Source organism: Aspergillus luchuensis, chromosome 1 (assembly GCF_016861625.1).
Source record: "Aspergillus luchuensis IFO 4308 DNA, chromosome 1, nearly complete sequence".
NCBI lineage: Eukaryota > Fungi > Ascomycota > Eurotiomycetes > Eurotiales > Aspergillaceae > Aspergillus > Aspergillus luchuensis.
The window spans coordinates 5886055-5907113 of NC_054849.1; the positions used below are offsets into that span (position 1 = coordinate 5886055).

The following is a 21059-nucleotide window of genomic DNA, read 5'->3' on the forward strand; positions in this document are numbered from 1 at the left end:
CAGTCATTAAACAAACATTAAAGAACAAGCCACCTCGATGGAATCAGCGCTAAACCTTCAGCACAGTGGCGGAGAGAGGAATCGGGGGGTAAGTGACTGGTTAGTGGAGGTGGGATGTGGTGACGATCGACCCAAAGGGAAAAGTTGGTGAGCCGCAATCGTCCCCGAGGCGGCAAGAACGATGGAAGCTTGCTTCACCACCTTCCCGATCTTTCTCGACCTTCTCTCTCAGCACCACCCGCCCTAACAACCACCACCACGCGTCGTTTTCTCGATCAACCGAACGGCATTCTCGTCTGTTGTCTCCTGTCGCTGCCTTCGCCTCTTGATACCCTGCACATTCCTTCCATCCACCCATCACAATGACCGGTCGTGGAGGCGGTGGAGCCGCTCGCAAGACCCTGCTTGCGCCGATTCATTTCATCTTCAAGCTTCTTCAGCAACGGTCTACAGTCTCTATCTGGCTTTACGAGCAGCTTGCTTTCCGCATAGAGGGAAAGATCAGGGTAAATAGGTTCTGGCGACTTGTTTGCGTGGCTTTTGACTAATCGACTCGTGTAGGGGTTTGACGAGTTCATGAACCTCGTCATTGACGATGCAGTGGAGGTTCGCATGGCTACAAAGTCCGAGGAAGAGAAGCGGAGACCTCTAGGTATGCGGCAGTTTAGCTCTTATGATCTCCCCGTTGGTGCTGCCATGCTGATAACAATTTTGAACAACCTAGGCCAAATACTGCTCAAGGGCGATAACGTGTCTCTTATTCAGGCCGTGCAGTGAATTTAAAGGGGCGTTTAAGGATTTCGGAAGCCAGGAAAGGGAAAATTAATCATTCATCTCCGACTTCGTGCCGTGATACGATATCGTTTGCATTTTCTAAACACTTTTTTACGGGTTCTCGCTGGAGTACAATTATCTGCACATTATTGTCGCATTAGATGAAAACATGGACATGAAAGGGCTCGCTTCTTTTCTGGCTATTCTATCAGCGTTGGCGCACGAGGCACCGGTCATCGCCGACCATGAGGACGTCTACTAGCCAGTCGTGATCCGCAACCGGGATCTTTTCGGTCGGAGCCAGGACTTGTTCTTTCAGAGCCAGCGCGACTATACGAGGGGTTAGTGACGGAATATGCTCGGGTTGACTGCTGTCATCTGGAACAACTATGCCTTACCTAGTAGAGGCAGCTTCGGTGCCGTTGTTGTGCTCTCGGGACCTTTGGAGTACCTTGTCAGGAAATGATCATAGTAACCTTTGCCATGGCCCAATCTTCTGAATCCCTCATCAAACGCCATTCCTGGCATGACAATCAGGTCCAACCCGTAGGGTCCTTGCGTAGAATCTTCGGGCCGGGGTGAGACACCCTTCCCCCCGAAGCAGTTTCTCTTGTTAAGCACACTTGCTTGCGAAAGCGATGGAATTCCCCACTTGTCCGGCTCGAGCGATCTGAACTCATCCATCGACTCAAGCAGCAACATATCCATGACTGATGTCTTTGGCTGTGACGACAACTCGAGATTGTGTATGTAAGGTACAAAGACTTCTTTGCCATTGGCCAGGGCATCCTGCACTATCGCAGTTGTAGAGAGTTCACCGGCTGGCATGGACAGATAGACCCCGATCCTCTTCGCATCCCGATATTCCTGGAGAGCGAGTAACTGATTCGTAGCGATTCTGGCTGTGGGAGGTCAGCACATGCCGCGACCATATTGGGCAGAAGCGAATCGAGATCCCTGACATTGATTGACAATGGAGTCGGCGGGGATCTGCTGGAGAGCATCCCGCATCCTCCGGCGAAGGTCCCTCTTTGCGACTTGCAACCCAGCCATCATCTTGGTCCTTGCTTGCACGATGAGAACGCGGTGTACGCAGACCAGCGACCAATGTTTTGTCTACGCGGTCTGCCTCAAGGTGCTTCACCTAGTTAGTCTGGTAGCCGAAGCGGGCGTGGCTTGGCAGGCGAACATGTTTTGGCGGATGATTTGCATGGCGGTTCATTTGTTTGATCGGCAGGGCCAGTGGCACGTACCGGGGGCAGCTCTTGTGTACTCCACACCCTTACAAGGGCCGCCTGCGTTGCGCCTTTCGACGCATTCCTCTCGCTCTCTCTCAACTTACAATCTCCCTCTCCCTTTCTTCTGTATTGAATCTCTTCTCGTGGGTATGATCACAACATGATAGCAACGTGCTTCTTATTTGGCCTTCTATTAACCGCTGTTGGGGCCAGCAGCCACAGCGCATCGGATCTCGAAGGAACATGGACAACCAAGTCCCGCCAAGTTGTGACAGGTCCGGTATGTTTTGCGCCGTGTTGATTGTTTACCAATTTCGATAGGCCAGTTCTCAGTTCTACCTGTTCGCTAACCATTAAATGTTCGATATTTGCAGGGCTTTTACGATCCTATCAATGATAAATTCCTCGAACCCAATCTCACTGGTATCTCGTACTCGTTCAACGCCGATGGACATTATGAAGAAGCCTACTATCGTGCCATTGCCAATCGTTAGTCCCAGAATCCTCAGAGCTATGATATCGCGTGCATTTCCCCGATTCTGACACGTCATGATCAATAAACAGCCCAGGATCCTTCCTGCCCAAAGGGGATCATGCAATGGCAGCACGGTACCTATACCGTAAACAGTGATGGATCGGTGGACCTGACTCCGATCGCTGTTGATGGACGCCAGCTCTTATCAGATCCTTGTCAGTCCTCTACGGGGACCTATACCAGATACAACCAAACTGAGCACTTTGAGGTACTTGGGTCCTCCCCGTTAACTATATGATAGCTACTGACAGATATAGTCGTTTTCTGTTTCGGTAGACTCATACCATGGGGTCCAACGCCTTGACGTCAAGAACTTCGACGGATCGCCGATGCATCCAATGTATCTTATATACAAACCGCCACAGATGTTACCTACGCAGACGCTCAATCCAATCTCCTCCAGCAAGAGTAAACGCCAGGTCGAGGGAGATACTGGAGGTCGCTTCAGCATAAAGAACTTGGTCAGCAGGGAGAAAGTTGGTGACCCGAATAACTGGCTGTGGCTCGGTATATTCATGACCACACTCGGAGGGATCACTTTACTACGCTCTTAGATGACCCCGAAACTTGCGCGTTACCGCCGAGCAAGTACGATGGACGGCTGGATATGAATGGATATGGAGTTCGGAACATTACTGGAAGGGCAAACGGGAATGGATAAATAGGGTCGGTAATTCTTGGGATGGCATACAACCTGGCGCTGGGAACTTTCGTCTTTCTGTTTTGGCACAGCACGCCTACATGACCTATGGCATGAAGGCACGCGAGTTTCTGCTTGTTTTTACTATGCAACACTATGGCGACCCGAATTCCCGCCTAATGAACAATTCTTAATGTTTCATCCATCGTATGCATTTCATTTGAGGGGGGAACCAGGCAATTGGTCTAGGTATGCGTATTATACAGGTAGTTATTATACATTTTCTCGTGTCAGCCATTACGCGGAAGAAATCGCTTCTTTGGCAATTCTTGCAACTTCGGATCTCTCGGCGGGCTTGCCATCCAGGGCTCCTCCAGGGGAAAAGAGGGACTTGAGCAGGAATCCAACCTCGACCTTCTTGCCCGTCTCCTTCAACTTGGCAAGTTCCTCAGCAACGATGGTCTTGATCTCGTCCACGCTCATGGTCTTCACCTGGGCGCCATATTCTTCCAAAATCGCAATGTGTCGATCTTCAGTCTCCTTCAAGTCCGGGCGATTCTCAGACTCGAATTCTTTAGCAGCATCCTTCGAAGCAGAAATGCGCTTGCGGATCAGAGACAAGAGTTGGAGGTCAGTCTGGATGGGCGAGTTGGTTTTGGCGGCGTTGTTGGTTTCGGAGATGAGAGCGCGAAGGACATTCAACCTGATAATTGGGAAGTAATTCGTCAGCATTGATGCCCAAATAGCACTCAGAGCATTAGGTAGAAATTGGAAGTACCTGGGCGTATCCTTAGCTCGCATGGCAGTCTTGAGATCGGTTCTCAATGCGGTCATCAATGGCGGCAGAGTCGGACCAGCAGTGGAGTTCCAGCGCACCAGGCGCAGACCCAGACGAGATGTGAGACGCATGGAGGGAAACATGGTGAACAATAGAATAGCAGTAACACTCTTCAATGGCACAATGGATGCTGAATGGGCGTTGCGGTGTTTGTTGCGGGCATGAAATCATGGGCGGAGGAAAAGCAACGCAAAGGCGGAGAGAGCTTGGGCAGGACCTCACCTCCGGGCCCGTGCACAATTTTGTTTCTCTTCCTGCTCGTTTTACGGCTCAGGCCTGTCATTATTCGGTCTGATCAACAACTCGCCCTCAACCACTCCGGCTGCTCCCGCCTCTGTTCATTGATGTTGCTTTCTCAAACTTTCCCGTCCTCCGTCTCTTCCCTCCGCCCTCTCGATACCATCGTGAATTGATCGTCCTCTTCGCGCCCTTGCGCCGACCGAATCTTCACCTCGCCGGGGAGCGCGACGAATCGCCAAAGCTTCCCACGGGCTTCTCAACCGGCATCATGTCTTATCCAGACCTCACGCCGACCCTCACCCCTCAAAAGCCCTTACCCGGTGCTTACTTTCAGACTCCTGCACCCACCGTGGCTGCGGCCGCGCCTAATTTCTCGCCAAAGCCTGTCGCGGTCCCCGCGGAGCAACATGCAGCTTCACCGGTTGCGCTTCCCAGACTCCCCCCAGCCACGTTCAAGCCCAAGACTCAGGCGTTGAGCACAGAGGAACGTGCTGCAGGAACAGTTAACGACACTCTCGCTCAAGAAGCCCGTTATCCCGACTTGGATAGCTATCTCTCCCGTGAGTATGCCCCCGTCCGTCTTGACGAGAGGGATCAGGCCTAACACTCATCTGTAGAAGGTATCTCGTCTGACTACGATATACCCGCGTCACCATCATGGGCTCCCTTTCAGAAAGTGAAGATGTACAACATCCCAGATCAGATCTTCGACCAATACAATCGAGCGCAGGTGTCGACAAGCATGGGACTCTTCGCCGAGTTGAACCACGCCTGGGTTGCCATTGACAATGCACTCTACATCTGGGATTATACGCATCCTAACCCTCAGTTAGTTGGTTTTGAAGACCAACCGAACAGCATCAACACGGTCAAGCTGGCGAAACCCCGAGCTGGTGTGTTCTTGCCTTCAATCACGCACATCCTCGTAGTATCGACAACGGCAGACGTCATTTTGCTTGGTATGGGTTGTGAGACTACGGCTGGAGGCGCACGGCAAGTCACATTATACCAGACGGGCATGTCAACTTCCATTCGTGGCTTGGATATCCATGTCATCGCCTCCTCGGACTCGACCGGTCGCGTCTTCTTCGGTGGCACTTCGGACAATGACGTTTACGAACTCATCTATCAGCAGGAGGAGAAATGGTTCCAAGGTCGTTGCTCGAAGGTCAATCACACTAGCTCTCGTCTTTCTGCATTCACGCCGAGCCTTAGCTTTACGCAAAAGTCATTCGAAAATGTGGAGCAGATGGAAATCGACGATACAAGAAAGCTACTATACACGCTATCATCTTCCTCCACCATTCGCGTCTTCCACATGAAGCCAGACGGCAGCCTTGCTTTGGTGATCACGAAGCCAGCCCTTGACATCTATGCCAATATCGGACACATTATCGCGTCTAATGAGACCCTTAACCCCCAAGTTCCCATTGTTTCCATCAGTCCCATCCCAGCCGCCGAGGCCTCTAGGTACCATCTGATGGCCACAACTGCAACAGGCTATCGCATTTATCTTAGCGCCACCGGTTCCTTCACCTGGTCTTCTGCACCGAACGGCACCAACGCACCTACAAGCATGCAGGCCCATCATGTCAAGACGCCGCCGTATGACGGCGCTTCCGCTGCTCAACTCCCCCCGAGCCTTCAAAATCAACCGCGTTTCCAAACTACAATTACGGCCAGAGTGCCGATTAACACCCTGCGGCCTACCAGGTTCACGGTTCGATACCCTCCAGGTTATTTCCTCTGCTTCACATGTAAGGACTCCACAAACAAGTCGGACACACTCTTCATTTCGGCTCCCGACTCGGGGCGCGTTGCTCGCTCTCAGGAAAGTGTTATTCCTGGAAAGGCTGGTGAAACTGCTGTCTGGCTCTCTCTGGGCAGCAGGGCTGAAGACGTGGGTCTCTGCTCTCCTACTACCCCAGCCACGAGCACTCCTGGAGGATTCGGAAACGAACTGGCCGTACAGTTCGATAACCCGGCGGCTGAGGTCGCCATTCTGACCAACACCGGCATCCACATTATTCGGAGAAGGCGTCTTGTTGATGTCTTCGCGGCGTTGGTACGTAGTGGTGGTACCGGCGACGAGGGATTGGAGGGCGAAGTCAAGAACTTCATTCGCACCTATGGCCGGAGCGAAACGCTTGCCACTGCTCTTGCCGTCGCTTGCGGTCAGGGTGTTGAGATCTCGTCTGACTCACGACTAACGCAAATCAATGATCCCGATGTCCTGGAGTTTGCGCGCAAGGTCTTCATCGAGTACGGTGGCCGACCGACGATGAATGAGAATGCCGTCGCTGATAGCACAACGCTCGCTATTGACGCAGTCGTTCCGTCCCCGCGTCATGCAGGCATTGCTCTCTACATCTCTAGGCTGTTGCGGTCGATCTGGAAGAAGGAGATCGCGAAGGCTGGCATTGCCCCCAACGGTGCTCAGACGGTCGCATCTTCCGTTTCTGCTTCCAAATTGCAGGCGGTGCAGAGGGATCTTCTGGCTCTGCAGGAGTTCTTCAAATCGAACAAGAGCTTCATCGAAGGATTGAGCGGCCCTGAAGCTTTGACGCGGGTGTCCACAAAGCAGGAGGAAACTGCCCTGCAGGCGGAGCACCGCGCCCTCCATTCTTTGGTCCAACTCGTATCCCACACGATCGAGGGTATCTCGTTTGTCCTGGTTCTTTTCGACGAGCGGGTGGATGAAATTGTGGCATCTCTCCCGGCAGAATCGAAAGAGCGCTTCCTGAAGCTTACCTTCGAGGAGCTCTTCAGTACCAACAAGGGTCATGACATGGCCAAGGAGCTCGTGAAGGGAATCGTCAACCGCAACATTGCCAAGGGCTCTAATGTGGAAACGGTGGCCGACGCTCTCCGACGCCGTTGTGGCAGCTTCTGCAGCGCTGAAGATGTAGTGATCTTCAAGGCCCAGGAGCTTCTGAAGAGAGCTACCGAAGCCGGTTACAACTCGGAACTTGGTCGCAATCTGCTCAATGAAAGCCTACATTTGTTCCAGCAGGTTTCTGACAACTTGCCCATGGATTACCTGATTTCTGCGGTGGAAAGCTACATTTCTAACCAGTTCTTTGCCGGTATTTGTCAACCAGGCCCATTTTATGTTACTTTACTGATGAGAATATATAGGTGCGATTCAGCTTGCTTTGAATGTTGCTGCTCGCTCAGACAAGGCCAACATGGCACTTTCATGGATCGTCGATGGGCGACCAGAGGAGGTAGGTCACTCGATCGTCCTGATTCTACAATCTAGCCAAGTCTTAACATCTTTTGTCTCATAGGACACCCGCAAGGACTACTTCTACTACCGCAAGCAATGTTATGACCTCATCTTCAAGGTTATCCTCGCCGTTGACAGCCTCGCTGCTCACGATCCCGGCGTTGTTGATGGACAATTGACGATAATCGCCAAGCGCAAAAATGAGGCATATGGTGTCGTTTCCGACTCGACGGATGAAGTATTTTTGACGAGTTTGTACGATTGGTATCTGGAGCAAGGCTGGAGCGATCGACTGCTGCAAACCAACTCGCCCTTCGTTGTGACCTACCTTGAGCGCAAATCAGCAGACGACCTTGCTCACGCGGATCTGCTTTGGCGGTACTTTGCTCAGTCTCAGCGGTTCTTTGAGGCAGCCAAGGTACAACTGGATCTGGCTCAGAGCGCGTTCACCCTTCCTCTCAGCCGTCGCATTGAGTACTTGGGCCGAGCCAGGGCCAACGCCTCCACATTCACGCCCGACACTAGCCGACAAGCCCGACAGCGACTGGTGCAGGAAACTTCCAACCTTATTGACATTGCGAACATCCAGGACGATCTCCTGCAACGCCTAAAGGACGACAGACGTCTTGCGCCGGAACGCCGGGCGGAAGTTCTCAAGGATGTGGACGGACCCATCAAGGACATTAGCACTGTACGTCATCAGCCCAACCTCCCCTAGTCATTTACTTTTCTCTTTTCTTCTTGGCTAATATTTTCCTGCAGCTCTTCAACCAATACGCCGACCCTGCAAGCTACTATGACATCTGTCTCCAGATATTTTTCCTGGCCGACCACCGTAACCCAGCCGATATCCGATCGACCTGGCAACACCTCCTTCAAGACCTGCACGATGAGGTCCTTGAACGGGGTGAGCCCATCCCTTACGAGGCTGTAATCGACAAGGTCCGCAGTTTGGGCAGCCGTCTGCGCATGTCCGAGTCTGTGTTCCCGATCCCCATTCTCCTACCCATGCTCGAGCGCTACGCCCTCGAACACCAGCGTGGTGTCGGTCCTGCAACATGGGTCATTGACCTCTTCCTCGATCTTGGCGTCGCCCACGAGACTCTCTACGCCGTCCTCGAATCCATGTACTACACCGATGAAGCTCCCTTCCAAGGTTCCAACAAGAAGTACATCGCCAAGGATCTTCTCTACCTGATTGAGCACTGGTTCCACGACACGGTCCGTCTCGGCGGCGTCGTCTTCGGAAGCGACCTCGTCGCTGAGCGCATCCTCGAAACCCTCCTTCTCCTCCAGCAGGGTGGTATCACTCCGGAACAAGTCCAGCTGGCACAAGAACTGAGGACGAGAATCGATGATATTCTGCGGTGATTTAACCGTCCCACTGGTTCCCGAATCTCATCGCTTCCCCGCCCCCCCCCCTCCTTCACGTATAGCAATGCAACCCAATCCCACTTCGATTATTTATTGTCCTGTTCTGTTCTAGTCCTGGGCGCTGGAGTTTCGTGTATTTTTCTTTCTTTTTTATTTTCTTTATTATTTTCAATTACTTGCATGCATGCAGCATCCAGAGAGTCATGTCGCGTCGAATCAAGTGAAGAGAAGTGAACGGAAGTGAAGTGCCAAAATAATCCCCATCATATATTATATCATTTTTCAAAACCATCTTCCTTCCTTTTTTCCCTTCTTTCCTGTCCAATTTTCTGGATATGATTAAAGGTGTACTACTAGTACTATAAAGTGGGTATTAATCAATGTAATCAATGTAAGATGATGATCATGACTTTTTATTTACCTGCATCTTCATCATGGTGTGGAACAACCGTACTACTACTAGTAGATGACTTATTTACCAAGTTAATATATATATATATATATATAATCGACTTCGATTCATCTGCCCATTTCGAGGTATTGATTTATTATCACTAGTAGTAGTAGTAGTAGTTGGTGGTGGTAGTAGTAGTAGCACCAGTACGACCATTTTCCTAACTTAGATTTCGCCTGTGAACACTAGTAACTTAAGTACTAGTACGAATATGAAGGCAGTTTACTGATCGGCGGTTGTTCCTTTAGTAGTTTCCTAACTCGAGCCCAATTTCTCCATCTTTTGATGCTTCACTGATACCTTAACATGTATTGCTCCTACTGGTACTATTACACCAATAGTAGGTGCAGCAGTTTAGTATTATCTGGAGAACTCAATAATAAGTGGCTACTTACTACTACTGTGAAAAGTGTTTGGTCCCCGCTTCTCGGGTGTTGGTGTTTGGGTGGGGTGAGTGTGTTCGATGATGAGGCTGCATACAATAATATATAATGATGCGTGTGAAAGTGGTGTGTGTACAGGGTACATCCGAACATCATTTAGTAACCTTTTGAGTTTTGGTTCAACTACCTACCAACTACGCGTTCATTAGTCGTAAGATTGTTTTTATTTTGATAATTAATTTATTTTGATATTTTTGACGCGTAAATATGATAATAAATAATTCTGGTAGAGAAGAAAAGAAGTGAAGTCTATCGGGCTAACAAATTCAAAACAAATAACAGCGAATAAAAAAACATTGCTTTCGGACACGAAAATTTTAGATGAAAGAAAAATAAAGAAGAAAGAAAAAAAGAAAGTTTGGCCCCACTAGTTCTAGAGCATAGAAGCCTAAACAGGGCACAAAATAAGGTCACTAAAAGCGGGAATAAAAAAAACCACATTAAACAGTCTAATGAACCAGGCCGAGGTATCAATCAAAATCAAGCAGCCAAGCAAAAAATCCAGGCAGAAAAACGGGAAGAGGATGGATGAAAGAGGAAAGGATGAGGAGGAGGGAGGATCAGGCACATGCGACGCGCCAAGGATCCCAAATTCTGAGGGGTAGCGGGGAAACATCTTCCGAGCCTGCTGCATGGAACGTTATTGCTGGCAAGGCATCGCGGTGGCGTCCAGCACCCTTGACCTTCCGTGAGAACTAAGAGGTGCTGAGAACAAGGATAGAGCTCCTCGAACAGGTGGCGGAGGCCGTCGGGATTTACTCGAATTGGTCGTATACAGGGATGGGCTTTTCGCCCAATGCGCACAGACGGAAGATATGACGGAGTTTGGCGCCGTTATCATCATCGAGGTAGTCGACAATGGCGGAATCTATTGCAAATATCCGTCAGTATTGCTTTTGGGTGCTTATCTTTGGTAGGTAACAAGGAACTCACGCGTTGTGCAGCGATTGTCGAAAATCACAATGGTCCGAGGCTGCCACCTCACTCGCGCCTGAAAGTCGTGCCCAGTGATGATATGCTGCATGAGGAAGTCCAGCAACCAGCGCTGCTCAGGCTCCTTCAGACCTTGAATCTTGGTGATGAACTCGCCGTTCACAAAAAGGCATTTCTCGCCGGTGACTGGGTGGACGCGCACAAGCGGGTGGACGGTGTCGACGGCTTCTTTGCGTACCAGGCTCCCAGTCAGACGTGCATGCTGGATCATTTTTGCCGATGAGTGGGTTGCGCGCAGCGTGTCCAACCAGGAGGTGAGAGTTGGAGAAAGACGCCTAATTCATGCATTAGAATCTACCTGCCCGGCGCTGATTCGTTGCGCTTGAGGATGATACTTACTTGTATGCCATATCGGTCGCTGAGAAAACAGTATCACCACCTACTTCAGGTCCCTCCAGCAGCCCAAGCATCACATAGCCCGGGGGCTGGATCTCGTAGCTGACATCCTGGTGCCAGAGCGTCGTAGTAGTGCGCTGCGAGAGGAAGCGAGTGATTTCCTCGCGGTTGCCATCGCGATGGATGATATGGAAGCCTGGGTGCCCGCGCATTGAGCCAGAGACGGGCTGATAATTGGGCTTGCCAAAGTGACGCATGAAAGCCTCTTGTGCCTCAGGGCCATCGTCAATGAGATCCTGGTCCGGGAAAGCTACCACCTTGCGTTCGGCAACCAAAAGGGCGAGCTCATCTTTCTGGGCATCCGAGAGCTGGTTGAGCTGAACGCCTTCCACGATGCTACCAATGCGCGGTTGGATCTCCGTCACCTTTGTGCCGGGTGTCAGAAGATTGCGCTTGGACTTATCCTTCACGCGAAGGGCAGGATCCTGATACTCAAAAGGAGGAAGAGGATCGAACCACACTTTGTCCCACGTGGGAAGGTATTCGGGGTATCTGGTGCGTAAGTGAGACTCCTTGGTGACATCCACGTAAGGGATATTGATGTCGTAGCTGATCGGCTCCTCCTCCTTATGGGCATTGATGGGAAGGGCCTTCTTGGGCCGTAGGACAGGCGCAGAGGACGGCATGATTGCGGATGTGCGCGTTGACTGGTGTGTGCTCTTGTGCGAAGGAAGTATGTACGTGATGTAGTGTTGCTCAAGGCCACAAAGAGGTTAAGCGGGACGTCGACGTCAAGAAAGATGAAAGTGAGCTAGTAGGAGGGAAAAGGAAAAGGATAGAACCCGAGAAATCAAGGTCAATTGAAGTCTCTGGAGATGGATGGGGAAGAGAAGAAAGTTCAGTCGAGGGTGGACGAGAGATGAATATATATCTGATCAGATACAACCTCCACCGGCTCGATATGGCGATAAAGGGATTGCACAAGCAGTAAACACGGCCAAGTGTGGATGATATGGCCGCAGCAGCGCCAATGGCAATGCATCCACCGGAGGTTCGCTTAGAAAGAGTTAGACCAGGGATTATCCCTTTCAATTTTCCGGACCGGGAAAGCTTGGGCTGGTAGATACGCCCGATTACTACTGCTGCTACTACTACTCAAGGCGGGCACAAAAAAAAGGTCGTCTCGAAGCCATGACGACAGGGGTACAAAGTCGGTGCCGGACGGGTCTCGACAGATGAGAACAGCGGTCATCGTAGGGGGGTGAGGGGGCGGCGGCAAAGGAATGAACCACTCAGGAGCCAGCATGGCACAAGCAGTGTCTGGAAAAGGTGAAGGGGAAAAGAGCATACAGAGTGACGAAGAGGCCAGAAAGGGAAGAGGCAGGCCGTTCGGAACAGGGACCGAGACGAGCAAAGAGATGCACGACGGAATTGGGAGAAGCGGTCAAGGTCCAATGAATAATAAAGAATGGGGCATCGGCGCGCCCACTCCAAGAGTATAGCTTCCTTCCCGCATCGGACGACAAAGGGCTTACAGCAGCAGAGGGTTGTCCGGCATGGCAACGACGATTGTCTTCTCGGAGCTAAGCCTGACCGACCGCAGAAGCGATAGCGATTGGACCTGCCGATACTTCGATGGGAAGGCACTGTCTTCTCCCTGGACCCGGCGTGTTCCGGGGGACTGGCTCTCAACTGTAAATTGTTCCATTCGATGTGGTTCTGGTGTGGTTTCACCGCTCTGATCTAGCGAACCCGGATGAACGATAAGCAGCCAGAGGGCCTGCAAAGAAGGCAGAGGTGGAGCCATGCGGCCGGCACGTTGGGCCAATATCATTAAGTTTGAGTCTGTTCCTTCTAGGGTAGACGGCACTAGATCGCGGAATTTGTCCTGTGCAGTAGTGGGAAGGAGTACCATTACTTTCAGCAGTAGCAGCAGTAGCAGCAGCAGCAGCAGCAGCAGCTACGGTAGCTATCTTGCATTAGTCCTTGCATCGCTCGACAGAAGGACGATGGTAAAACTCCCGGCTTCGAGGCCGCGGCTGCTTTGTACTACTGTAGCCTGTATGCGCTCTGCCACAGGTAGCCATTGCCAATAATCCAGGAATATTGCAGCCCCTCTGCTAATGTTTGGTTGGTGGAAACCGTTTATCTCATGTCAAGAGGGCGCATGCGTACTCAGTACAACATTGTGAAGGGGGTTAGAGTAATTTGTTGTTCCACTGCTGTTTGTTCCAAAGAACGAGAAAATGTTAATTTGTTTTTTTTCCCTTTTGATTGTTGAATTGTTTGCTTTTTTCTTTTTCTTTTTTCTTTTATTTAATTATTATTTTTTTCATTATTTCTTTTTCTCAAATTTTCTTTTTCCACAGTTAAATTTTTGTTTGGGATAATGCCTGCTCTCTTTCTCGCAGTATCCTGGTGGTGATCGATCGCGTCAACTCAATCGAACAAAAATAGTGCCGACTTCCTGGCTCCAGTTTATTTTGGGGCCACAATGCCGAGGAGGCACAAAAACGACTCAGCGCATACCCACTGTAGCTTCCCCGAAAATTTGATGTGTTCGCTCTTTCTCTCTCTCTCTCGGTTTTAGTGACGCCTTTGCGTATCCATGCTGCCTATTCAGGGAAGCAAACAACACTGGTGTCAAAAATTTCCTTCTCAACAGAAATGATTAAGATTTTTTTTTTAGCTCACTTGCGGAAGGAGTGAGCACCCGTGTAAGCCAAAAGGGTCACACATAGACCCGGTTTGGGCTTCCACCCAACGGGCGAAAAACTTGCTCACAGTATCCATCCATCCTTCGCATCAAGTCCAATTTGAACCAGGGTGGAACAGACAGGCCTGGCCGATCTTCTCACGCGCAGGGCCAACGGAGCCTCTCGCGCGAGTTGTGACGTTGGCTTTCATTTCGGGAATGCGGTTCAATGTCCGTGGACTATCGGGTTTCTCCACCGAGCCACGTTAATGTTCCATAATCGGTAGAGATGGGCCGCGGAAGGTCATCCAAACTATCTAGAACATTTCCCAGATGGCGTCGAAGGCCCACAGAAGCCTCGAAGGAAGGATGCAGGAGAATTGGTCTGATCATAATGTACGACTGTGTCCGCCCAGTTGTTCAAGCCACATCATGTCCGCGTTTGAGCAACCTTCAAGCTCAGAGCTTCCGAGTCTGGAGGGGTCGAATTGCAATTGGAACCAAGTTTTATTTCGTGTCATCCGTGTTTCCGTCGTAGGGCCTGAGTGCTTTGTCTTTCATTGATCATATCTACTACCTATCCAAGTTAGTCTCTTCCTGCTACCATTCGAGACAGCCTAGGAAAGAAGTATGTACTTTGTCGATTGATGCCCGTTGAAGGTGTCACGTCAGTGATTCGTTGTCCATGAGCTATCTCTTACGAAATATTATCCCAACTGGTGCATGGGGTACAAGGAATGTCAAAGGATTCCCAAGTTTGGTGCCTGTGGGTACGGTGGATGTGGATAGTCAACTACTGGTTGAGGCTGGCGACTATTCGCAGGGTGTTCTTGCGAGATACAGCAACTAGATAGCACCGGCGGTCAAATTTGGCCCCAAGTTCCGGGGAAAGGGTCGCTGTGACCTCCAAGGTACGTACTTAGTGACTAGTGTCTACCCTGGGAGTCGGGCGACGCATTTCCGGCTGTTGGAGCCTTGGAGACTAGCCCACTCTGTGCGAAACACTATGCGACAATGGACTGACGGACGGTGGTGCAAAGTGTGGCGCTAAGCGTAAGCTTCCCGTCGTCCGCCCACACAACGATGTTCTAAGAGGACCGAGCCAAATCATGAGATAGGGGACCCAGGTACATTTTGACGTTCGAGGACATTTCCTGGATCAGGTTGCTTTGTCTGCAGAATGCATGCTATTATTGAGAGACATGGTGGGATCAGCGTGCAGGTGGCGGATACCAGCTGCTCGAATCCTTGCAGTACTTTTGTTTTGATGCGTAAAATTGAGTCAAGGCCGATTCCGGGGCCAAGCAGGAGTCCAGAGGCAAAAGATCAGCCCCAAGGGAAGGGGGAGGGGCAGGCGCCACAACTAAGGGATCCTGGGCTCCAGTAGAGGACTTTTGCACCACAAGCTTTGCCGGGAGTCGGAGGTCACAACGAGTAAGCTGAAGGCAGGGTTTGAGAATTGCGGTGAAGACGCCCAGTTTATCGGGCCGCCCTGGAATGAGAGATCACCATGAATCTATGACTGATGGCTTGAGGGCGGAGCTGGACCAGCTACCAGGGTGGACATGGCACTAGGATGTCTCACACAACGATAAGATCGAAGAAGAATATATCGATATATTATTCAACACCATATGCAAGGCCGATGAGTTCTGCTAAAAAAGCAAGCCTGTGGATGGGCGAAAGAAACAATTTTGTTGTTTTTAGTTTTTTCAATATTTCATACTTTTTGAGCTCGTTAAACCGTTGGGTCACCACGGCTGGTTGATGGTTGACAGTGGGTTTAACTCACCTTACCCGAGCAGCCATGATTGTTGATTGAGCGATAGCTGGACTGCGATCCACACGGCTAAGCTTAAGCTATGTTTAGGGGACTCCTGGGACGCGTGCAGTTTTGGAAAAAGCAAACATTCTGCCAAAGTAGTGAGTATTAGGGTAGGTTCTCGGACTGTCTTTTCCAGCCGATCGGGTCTGGCGAACGGCGGGGATTTTTTTTTTTCTCGATGGTTTCTTTCTTTATTTGCTTTTCTCCTGGTAGTTGCTTTTTCCGTTTGCTTCGTTTGTGTTTTTTTTCCTCTTCTCGGAGAACCCGTGACGGTCAGCTGACCCGCTTTCTCACTCTTTCCTCTTCTTCTTTTTCTTCTTCGCACATATCAGATCCTTTTCTTCCACATCCTCCAGCTAGACTCTACTAGCTTACCACTTAGCTGTCAAACGAAACTTCTCGGCCGGACGAAAGGGACCCGACCTATCTACATCCTACGCCCTACGTTTCTAGATAACCGGAGACACCTTCTCCTTTACGCAATCCCGAAACCCAGAATGGCTTCTCCGACTGCTCCCGCCTCCTTGTGGAGCCGGAAACGCGACTTGATCTACTTCTCCTTCTTTGCTATCCATGTCCCCATCATTTTTCGTAAGTCGGTCTAAAGTTGCCCCCCCCTTCCCACTGATATACACACTCGTTTACGTAGTCCCGAAACCCACTAACTCGCTATCAATCAATCAATCTTCCTAGTGGTCGACGCAGCCCCGATCCTCCCCACCGCCCTCCAATCCAACCTTTCCCACACCCTCCGACAGTTCTACATTGATACGTACCATGACAAGTTCTTCGAGGAGCCACCCGCCCCCTGGTTTTACTTCTTCATACTTATGGAGCTGTTCTACCATGTGCCCGTAAGCGTCTGGGCACTTGGCGGCCTGAAGAGAGGTGCGGATCTACACCTACTATCATCCACAACTATACCTACCGTTACATCATAAACGCTCGGTATCTCCCTAACTGGAACTTGGAGCTAACGGGGTGGATACATGACAGATGACCCTCTTGTCCCCCTCCACCTCCTCATTTTTGGTCTTCAGGCCTTCCTCACCTCCACAGTCTGTCTGGTCGAGGTCTGGAGTTGGGCAGATCGCTCTGTAGCCCAAAAGCAGAACATCAGCATGCTATATGGGCCTTATGTTGCTCTTGGTAAGTTAAGATACTGCATGCACCTGGACATATGTAAGCTGAGTTGGACGGCTGCTAATTAATCTCTGATAGGTGCATTCATGGCACTGGATATGTTCTTTAGACTTCGGACAAGACTCCTAGTCAAGTCCAAGAAGGAGTAAGTCACAACAGTAATCAGTCCCCAAAACCCCAATATTCCCCCTTTCCTATTCCAGTGGAGGGCATGTATGCATACAGTATCCAATGCAGGGGGTGTATGTGCTGGGACGATAATCCATAGATCACGTAAAAGAAAATGAAAAAATAAAGCAAAGGAATGGCAGATCTGAACTCAGGCCTGCATGCGTCTGCAAAGCTGGAAAGTGTACTTACTGTACACAGTACTTTCCTACAGGTGTACTTTGTAGCAGTAGAGGTGTAGACTGGACGGAAATGTTTCGCAGACCAATAAACTAGACCAGTCATTGGGTTCTAGGCCTAGGAAGTTGCATGAGCCTAGTCATGCAAGGACATCAACCTGCCTTATCGTGCTGGACTTAGTGCCGGGGGGAGGTGTATGAACTCTGAAAGCGTAAGGCATACATGCCAACTCGCTAAGTTAGTTGCGGTGGGCTGCAAAACCAAAATGTCTCTTTGGGTCTGTGATCTGTGCTCGGTACATTGTACAGGTAGGAATGCATTCCCACTAGATAGTACTTACTGTGTGAAAAAAGTGTAAATGTGGCAGCAGGACCCGCTACACCGACCCGATCGCTCTTAATCCTGCAGCTGCATGATATAGGTCGGGATGAAGCCCGATGTGAGAAGATGAGGCTTGCGGATTTGGGGGGGCCAAAGCAGGGATTGTGATTGTTTGCCACAGGGGCTGGCTGATAGTATGGAATGATGGCCTCCAAAATATCCTTATTAAGATTTGGGTGGCTGTTGATGGTGTCTATCTTGCTTGCTAGGTTTAGAGTTCCGTGCGGGGACCATGGGAGTGTGTAGGATCACCAGAAGAATGCAATAATAGTTACGTCCGTAGGCTTCATTGTTACAAGGGAAGTGAAATAGAGACATGGGTAGGGAATAGAGCGCCATCGCACAATTTGCGCACAGGTCTCGCTGTTGTTGATGATAGATCATATTACAGCGGTACGAAAGTTCCCGGGACTGCTCACCCGGCACCAAGTTTGCCAAAAGTTGAAGGATTCCAAAGCGGTGACATCACCTGCGTCATATCAGAAATCCAATGGCTCCATCTAGGTCTCCGTTGGCTGCGTCTAAAGCTCGCATGGCTTCTTCTCGCGTAAAGCCTAGTTCGGTGATCTTCGCGATGGAGTCCGCCGGCCAGCGTGACTGCGGCGGGGCTGGGCGGGAAGAGGATGCCGCAGAGGCCATGTTGGGGCCACCAGCTGCTGCTTGGCTGCGGCTGGCCTGATGCGTGACCGCACCTGTCCGGGCGCCGACTTCGGCGCCATCGGCTCCCTTGATCATGGGCTCATCCTCGAATTCCTCCTGGAGGTGCTTGGGAATGTCTGCCTCTCCCAAGAACGGGACCGCTTGGTCTTGAATGATGAGTGCACCTCGTTTGAGGTCAATGCAGGCTTGGTGTCTCCTCAACATGTCCAAGCCTAGGAGTAGATCAATGTGCTTTCCCTCCATAACTGTGAAGGAGCATGGAAGAAACATGCTTCCAATCTTGATTTGTGCTGAATGCACCCGACCGATAATGTTAGCCGTACCAACGCCCTTTGCGATCCCTCCATATCGCTGGTCGACGAGTCGCATGATGTTGCACGCGGTCGCACATTCGGGTGACATGATGGTGACCTGTGCGCCGGAATCGACGAATGCGTTGAGTCTATGGCCATTGACCTCGACAGGGATATACAGCATGGTTACGCGACCAAATGCTGTGCTTTCATGTCAGCAATAAGGTCGACACGGAAAATGTTTCGCCCACTTACACTCTGGGTGGTGTTCCATGGCATTGTGGAGGTTTTCCGTTACCGCGTTTTGACGGATAATCTCCTCGATCTCGCGTTGATTCTCGGGGTTGAACGGATCAGCATTCAGCATGGCAATTCGAGCCTCCTTCTCTGCTGCGGCCTGAGCCTCGCGCTGTTGTTGTCGTTGAAGGACATCACGGAAGCGCTGTGCATCGTTGGCCACCTCCGCCAGTTCCGGATTCTGCCGTCGAACAGCCTCGCGCACTTGCGGATTACCGAGAATATGTAGACGAATCGTCTCGGGATCTGGTGTCATTGCCTGTCTTCGCTGCAGGTTTTGTTGGGCAGCTGCAGAGCTGGGGCCCCCGATACTCCGTGGAGGGGCCTGGGGTCTCCGCAGCGTAACCTGAACACCTATCATGTCGCCCTCACCAATGCCAACCTGTTCGAGGGTGCGAGCATCATCGGCGAGTAGTTGATTGTTGTAGAGAATACGTTGGGAGGGAGGAGGGATGGAGGTTTCGCTTTCAACGATGGCTTTGAGGAGCTCGACGGTCATGTCCCCACCGACTTCCAGAGAGAAGATGTCGGCGTCGGCCTGATCCGGACGAATCACGCTCACGGTAATGCGCCTGGATATTGTGAGAGTCTTCGGTTAGCTACATATTCACTTGGTTTCTCATTATTCCTAGTGATGTGTTTCTCCACGACATACATGATGCTGTGCAGCTCTAGTGCGGGGAAGCTCTCCCAGACTCGGAGAGGGTCAAATCAGGTCGGGGAAACCAGCAAATGCAAGCCCTGGCCAGCTCTGGAGCAAGTTTCTATCGAGTCTATTGACAGCAAGTAGATCAGGGTCTTTGTTCGGACAGCCTTAGGTGGCCGACGGGGCGAATTATAAATACAGTCACACCAGCGAAGCGATCGACGCGAGCGGGCGAGGGAGGAGGGGGGGAAGTGGCGCAGAGAGGGGGAGAGAAAGGTGAGAGGACTGGGCTCCAGACGAGACAGGAGACGGTCGAAGCGAGACGACAGGGTATCCTGGAGATGGAGGAAGCCAGAAGGCAACGGAGTAGTAGTAGTAGTAGGAGAAAGAGATGCAAGTGTAGGACGAGCAAAGGCGGGAGGAGGTGAGGTTACGGTTCCTGGTGAAGTGCAGCAGCGGGCGGAGCCCCTTCACAGCGGGCCGCCTGATTCGGTAGGCAGCCAGTCATGCGTCATCCGCCGCGACACTCAATACTATAGTAAACTTCCTGTCACCATCCATCCTGCTTTCTTCCCCTTTACTGGGTTCCATGGTAAAGGGCATTCGCATGTTGGCTGTGCTATGTCGGGTTTCTCCCTCCTCTCTTCAATTTTCAATGCACAGCACATTATCTCAAAGACAACCATCGTACAGGTAAAGCTCTTCTTCCTTCAAATGCTTCCAAGCTACGGTCGCGTTCTAGGCCTTTCTGGGCCCCTGACCATCCATCCAGCAAAGATCCGTCAATCCACAACTCGGGTGGTCTCACCAACCCTCCAATCTGTTGAGCAGCAGCATCCCCGCGGTTCGATGATATTTGCTCCACGAATTCACGCAGGACACTGAACTCTTAAGCAGCATCTTTTACCACTCATAGCACTACGATAAGAACACCACATGCATGTCCTGTGTGCATGCCCACATTCTTCCCCCAGATGCCATACCTGCTTCCCATTGCGGCCTGATGCCACGAGGTGCAGCCACCGGACATCCTCCAACAGTCATGGAACACTCATCACACAAAAGGACTCTTCCATTCCCGAATATATCCGCGCTTCTCTAGCTCGAGACATAATGACCCCACGGTGCTCGCTAGCTATTCATTGTCCAGTCATCTAGGTGCCCGCTCCTACTACCACTCTTAGCTCGAAAATAATCCATGCCCGTGATTGCCACCTAGCTGCTTACTGCTGGGGACAATACGAGACTAGTGGCCCCAAGGCTCGAAGTCATTCCGGGATTAGGCCCTTGAACTCATCCTTGCGACCCCGGTGACATCAGGCAGACAAGGTCTGCACGCCTGCGAGCTATTGCAGAGACGCCTCAGTGCTCGAACCACTGACTTTAGATTCTATGCAGTTCATGCGTATATTGCATACTGTACTTCAACCGAGCGGCTTTGTTGCGAGGCCATAGGGGCCACCAACACAATTTACAACACCTTGCCAAGAGGTATAGTCATGACCGGGACACACGTATCGTTCCGGATGATCCATAGACTAAGTGGTCCACTATATTGCTAGTGAGACGGCCGGGCCTTTCATCCATCAAGACTACAACTTGTGCAATTTAGTGCTTAGCATAGCGGACAGCGCCACACTGGTAGTGCACAGTTCTGCCTGAGTCGAATCGATACTT

At 51.0% G+C, this 21059-nt stretch overlaps 9 protein-coding genes across 9 annotated transcripts; 4 read left to right on the forward strand and 5 right to left on the reverse strand.

Annotated features, from left to right (window-relative positions):
* Window positions 1–362: 362 nt before the first annotated feature.
* On the forward strand, window positions 363–777 carry SME1 (small nuclear ribonucleoprotein E; the record flags this gene model as incomplete). Its single annotated transcript, XM_041684533.1, has 3 exons — window positions 363–506; window positions 562–652; window positions 725–777. 3 exons carry the CDS (start codon window positions 363–365, stop codon window positions 775–777), a joined length of 288 nt encoding a protein of 95 aa, XP_041538709.1.
* A 205-nt stretch (window positions 778–982) lies between these two features.
* AKAW2_11990A (5-formyltetrahydrofolate cyclo-ligase) lies at window positions 983–1602 on the reverse strand (the record flags this gene model as incomplete). The annotated part of the gene is made up of 2 exons (XM_041684535.1): window positions 983–1104; window positions 1173–1602. 2 exons carry the CDS (start codon window positions 1600–1602, stop codon window positions 983–985), a joined length of 552 nt encoding a protein of 183 aa, XP_041538710.1.
* Window positions 1603–2172: 570 nt separating this feature from the next.
* ROT1 (reversal of Tor2 lethality) lies at window positions 2173–3101 on the forward strand (the record flags this gene model as incomplete). Its single annotated transcript, XM_041684536.1, has 4 exons — window positions 2173–2292; window positions 2387–2501; window positions 2577–2755; window positions 2805–3101. 4 exons carry the CDS (start codon window positions 2173–2175, stop codon window positions 3099–3101), a joined length of 711 nt encoding a protein of 236 aa, XP_041538711.1.
* Window positions 3102–3484: 383 nt separating this feature from the next.
* Window positions 3485–4108, reverse strand: AKAW2_11992A (uncharacterized protein; the record flags this gene model as incomplete). Its single annotated transcript, XM_041684537.1, has 2 exons — window positions 3485–3890; window positions 3966–4108. The coding sequence occupies 2 exons, from the start codon at window positions 4106–4108 to the stop codon at window positions 3485–3487; spliced, it is 549 nt and encodes a 182-aa protein (XP_041538712.1).
* Window positions 4109–4533: 425 nt separating this feature from the next.
* AKAW2_11993S (putative non-repetitive nucleoporin) lies at window positions 4534–8865 on the forward strand (the record flags this gene model as incomplete). The annotated part of the gene is made up of 5 exons (XM_041684538.1): window positions 4534–4825; window positions 4883–7351; window positions 7404–7492; window positions 7556–8185; window positions 8257–8865. The coding sequence occupies 5 exons, from the start codon at window positions 4534–4536 to the stop codon at window positions 8863–8865; spliced, it is 4089 nt and encodes a 1362-aa protein (XP_041538713.1).
* Window positions 8866–10520: 1655 nt separating this feature from the next.
* AKAW2_11994A (TauD/TfdA dioxygenase family protein) lies at window positions 10521–11780 on the reverse strand (the record flags this gene model as incomplete). Its single annotated transcript, XM_041684539.1, has 3 exons — window positions 10521–10633; window positions 10699–11033; window positions 11098–11780. 3 exons carry the CDS (start codon window positions 11778–11780, stop codon window positions 10521–10523), a joined length of 1131 nt encoding a protein of 376 aa, XP_041538714.1.
* Window positions 11781–12625: 845 nt separating this feature from the next.
* AKAW2_11995A (uncharacterized protein) lies at window positions 12626–13009 on the reverse strand (the record flags this gene model as incomplete). The annotated part of the gene is made up of 1 exon (XM_041684540.1): window positions 12626–13009. One exon carries the CDS (start codon window positions 13007–13009, stop codon window positions 12626–12628), a length of 384 nt encoding a protein of 127 aa, XP_041538715.1.
* Window positions 13010–16111: 3102 nt separating this feature from the next.
* Window positions 16112–16906, forward strand: AKAW2_11996S (EXPERA domain-containing protein; the record flags this gene model as incomplete). Its single annotated transcript, XM_041684541.1, has 4 exons — window positions 16112–16205; window positions 16308–16502; window positions 16611–16763; window positions 16836–16906. 4 exons carry the CDS (start codon window positions 16112–16114, stop codon window positions 16904–16906), a joined length of 513 nt encoding a protein of 170 aa, XP_041538716.1.
* A 1054-nt stretch (window positions 16907–17960) lies between these two features.
* ddiA (putative DNA damage-inducible v-SNARE binding protein Ddi1) lies at window positions 17961–19393 on the reverse strand (the record flags this gene model as incomplete). Its single annotated transcript, XM_041684542.1, has 3 exons — window positions 17961–18640; window positions 18695–19308; window positions 19392–19393. Coding segments are annotated over 3 exons (1296 nt in total).
* Window positions 19394–21059: the final 1666 nt, after the last annotated feature.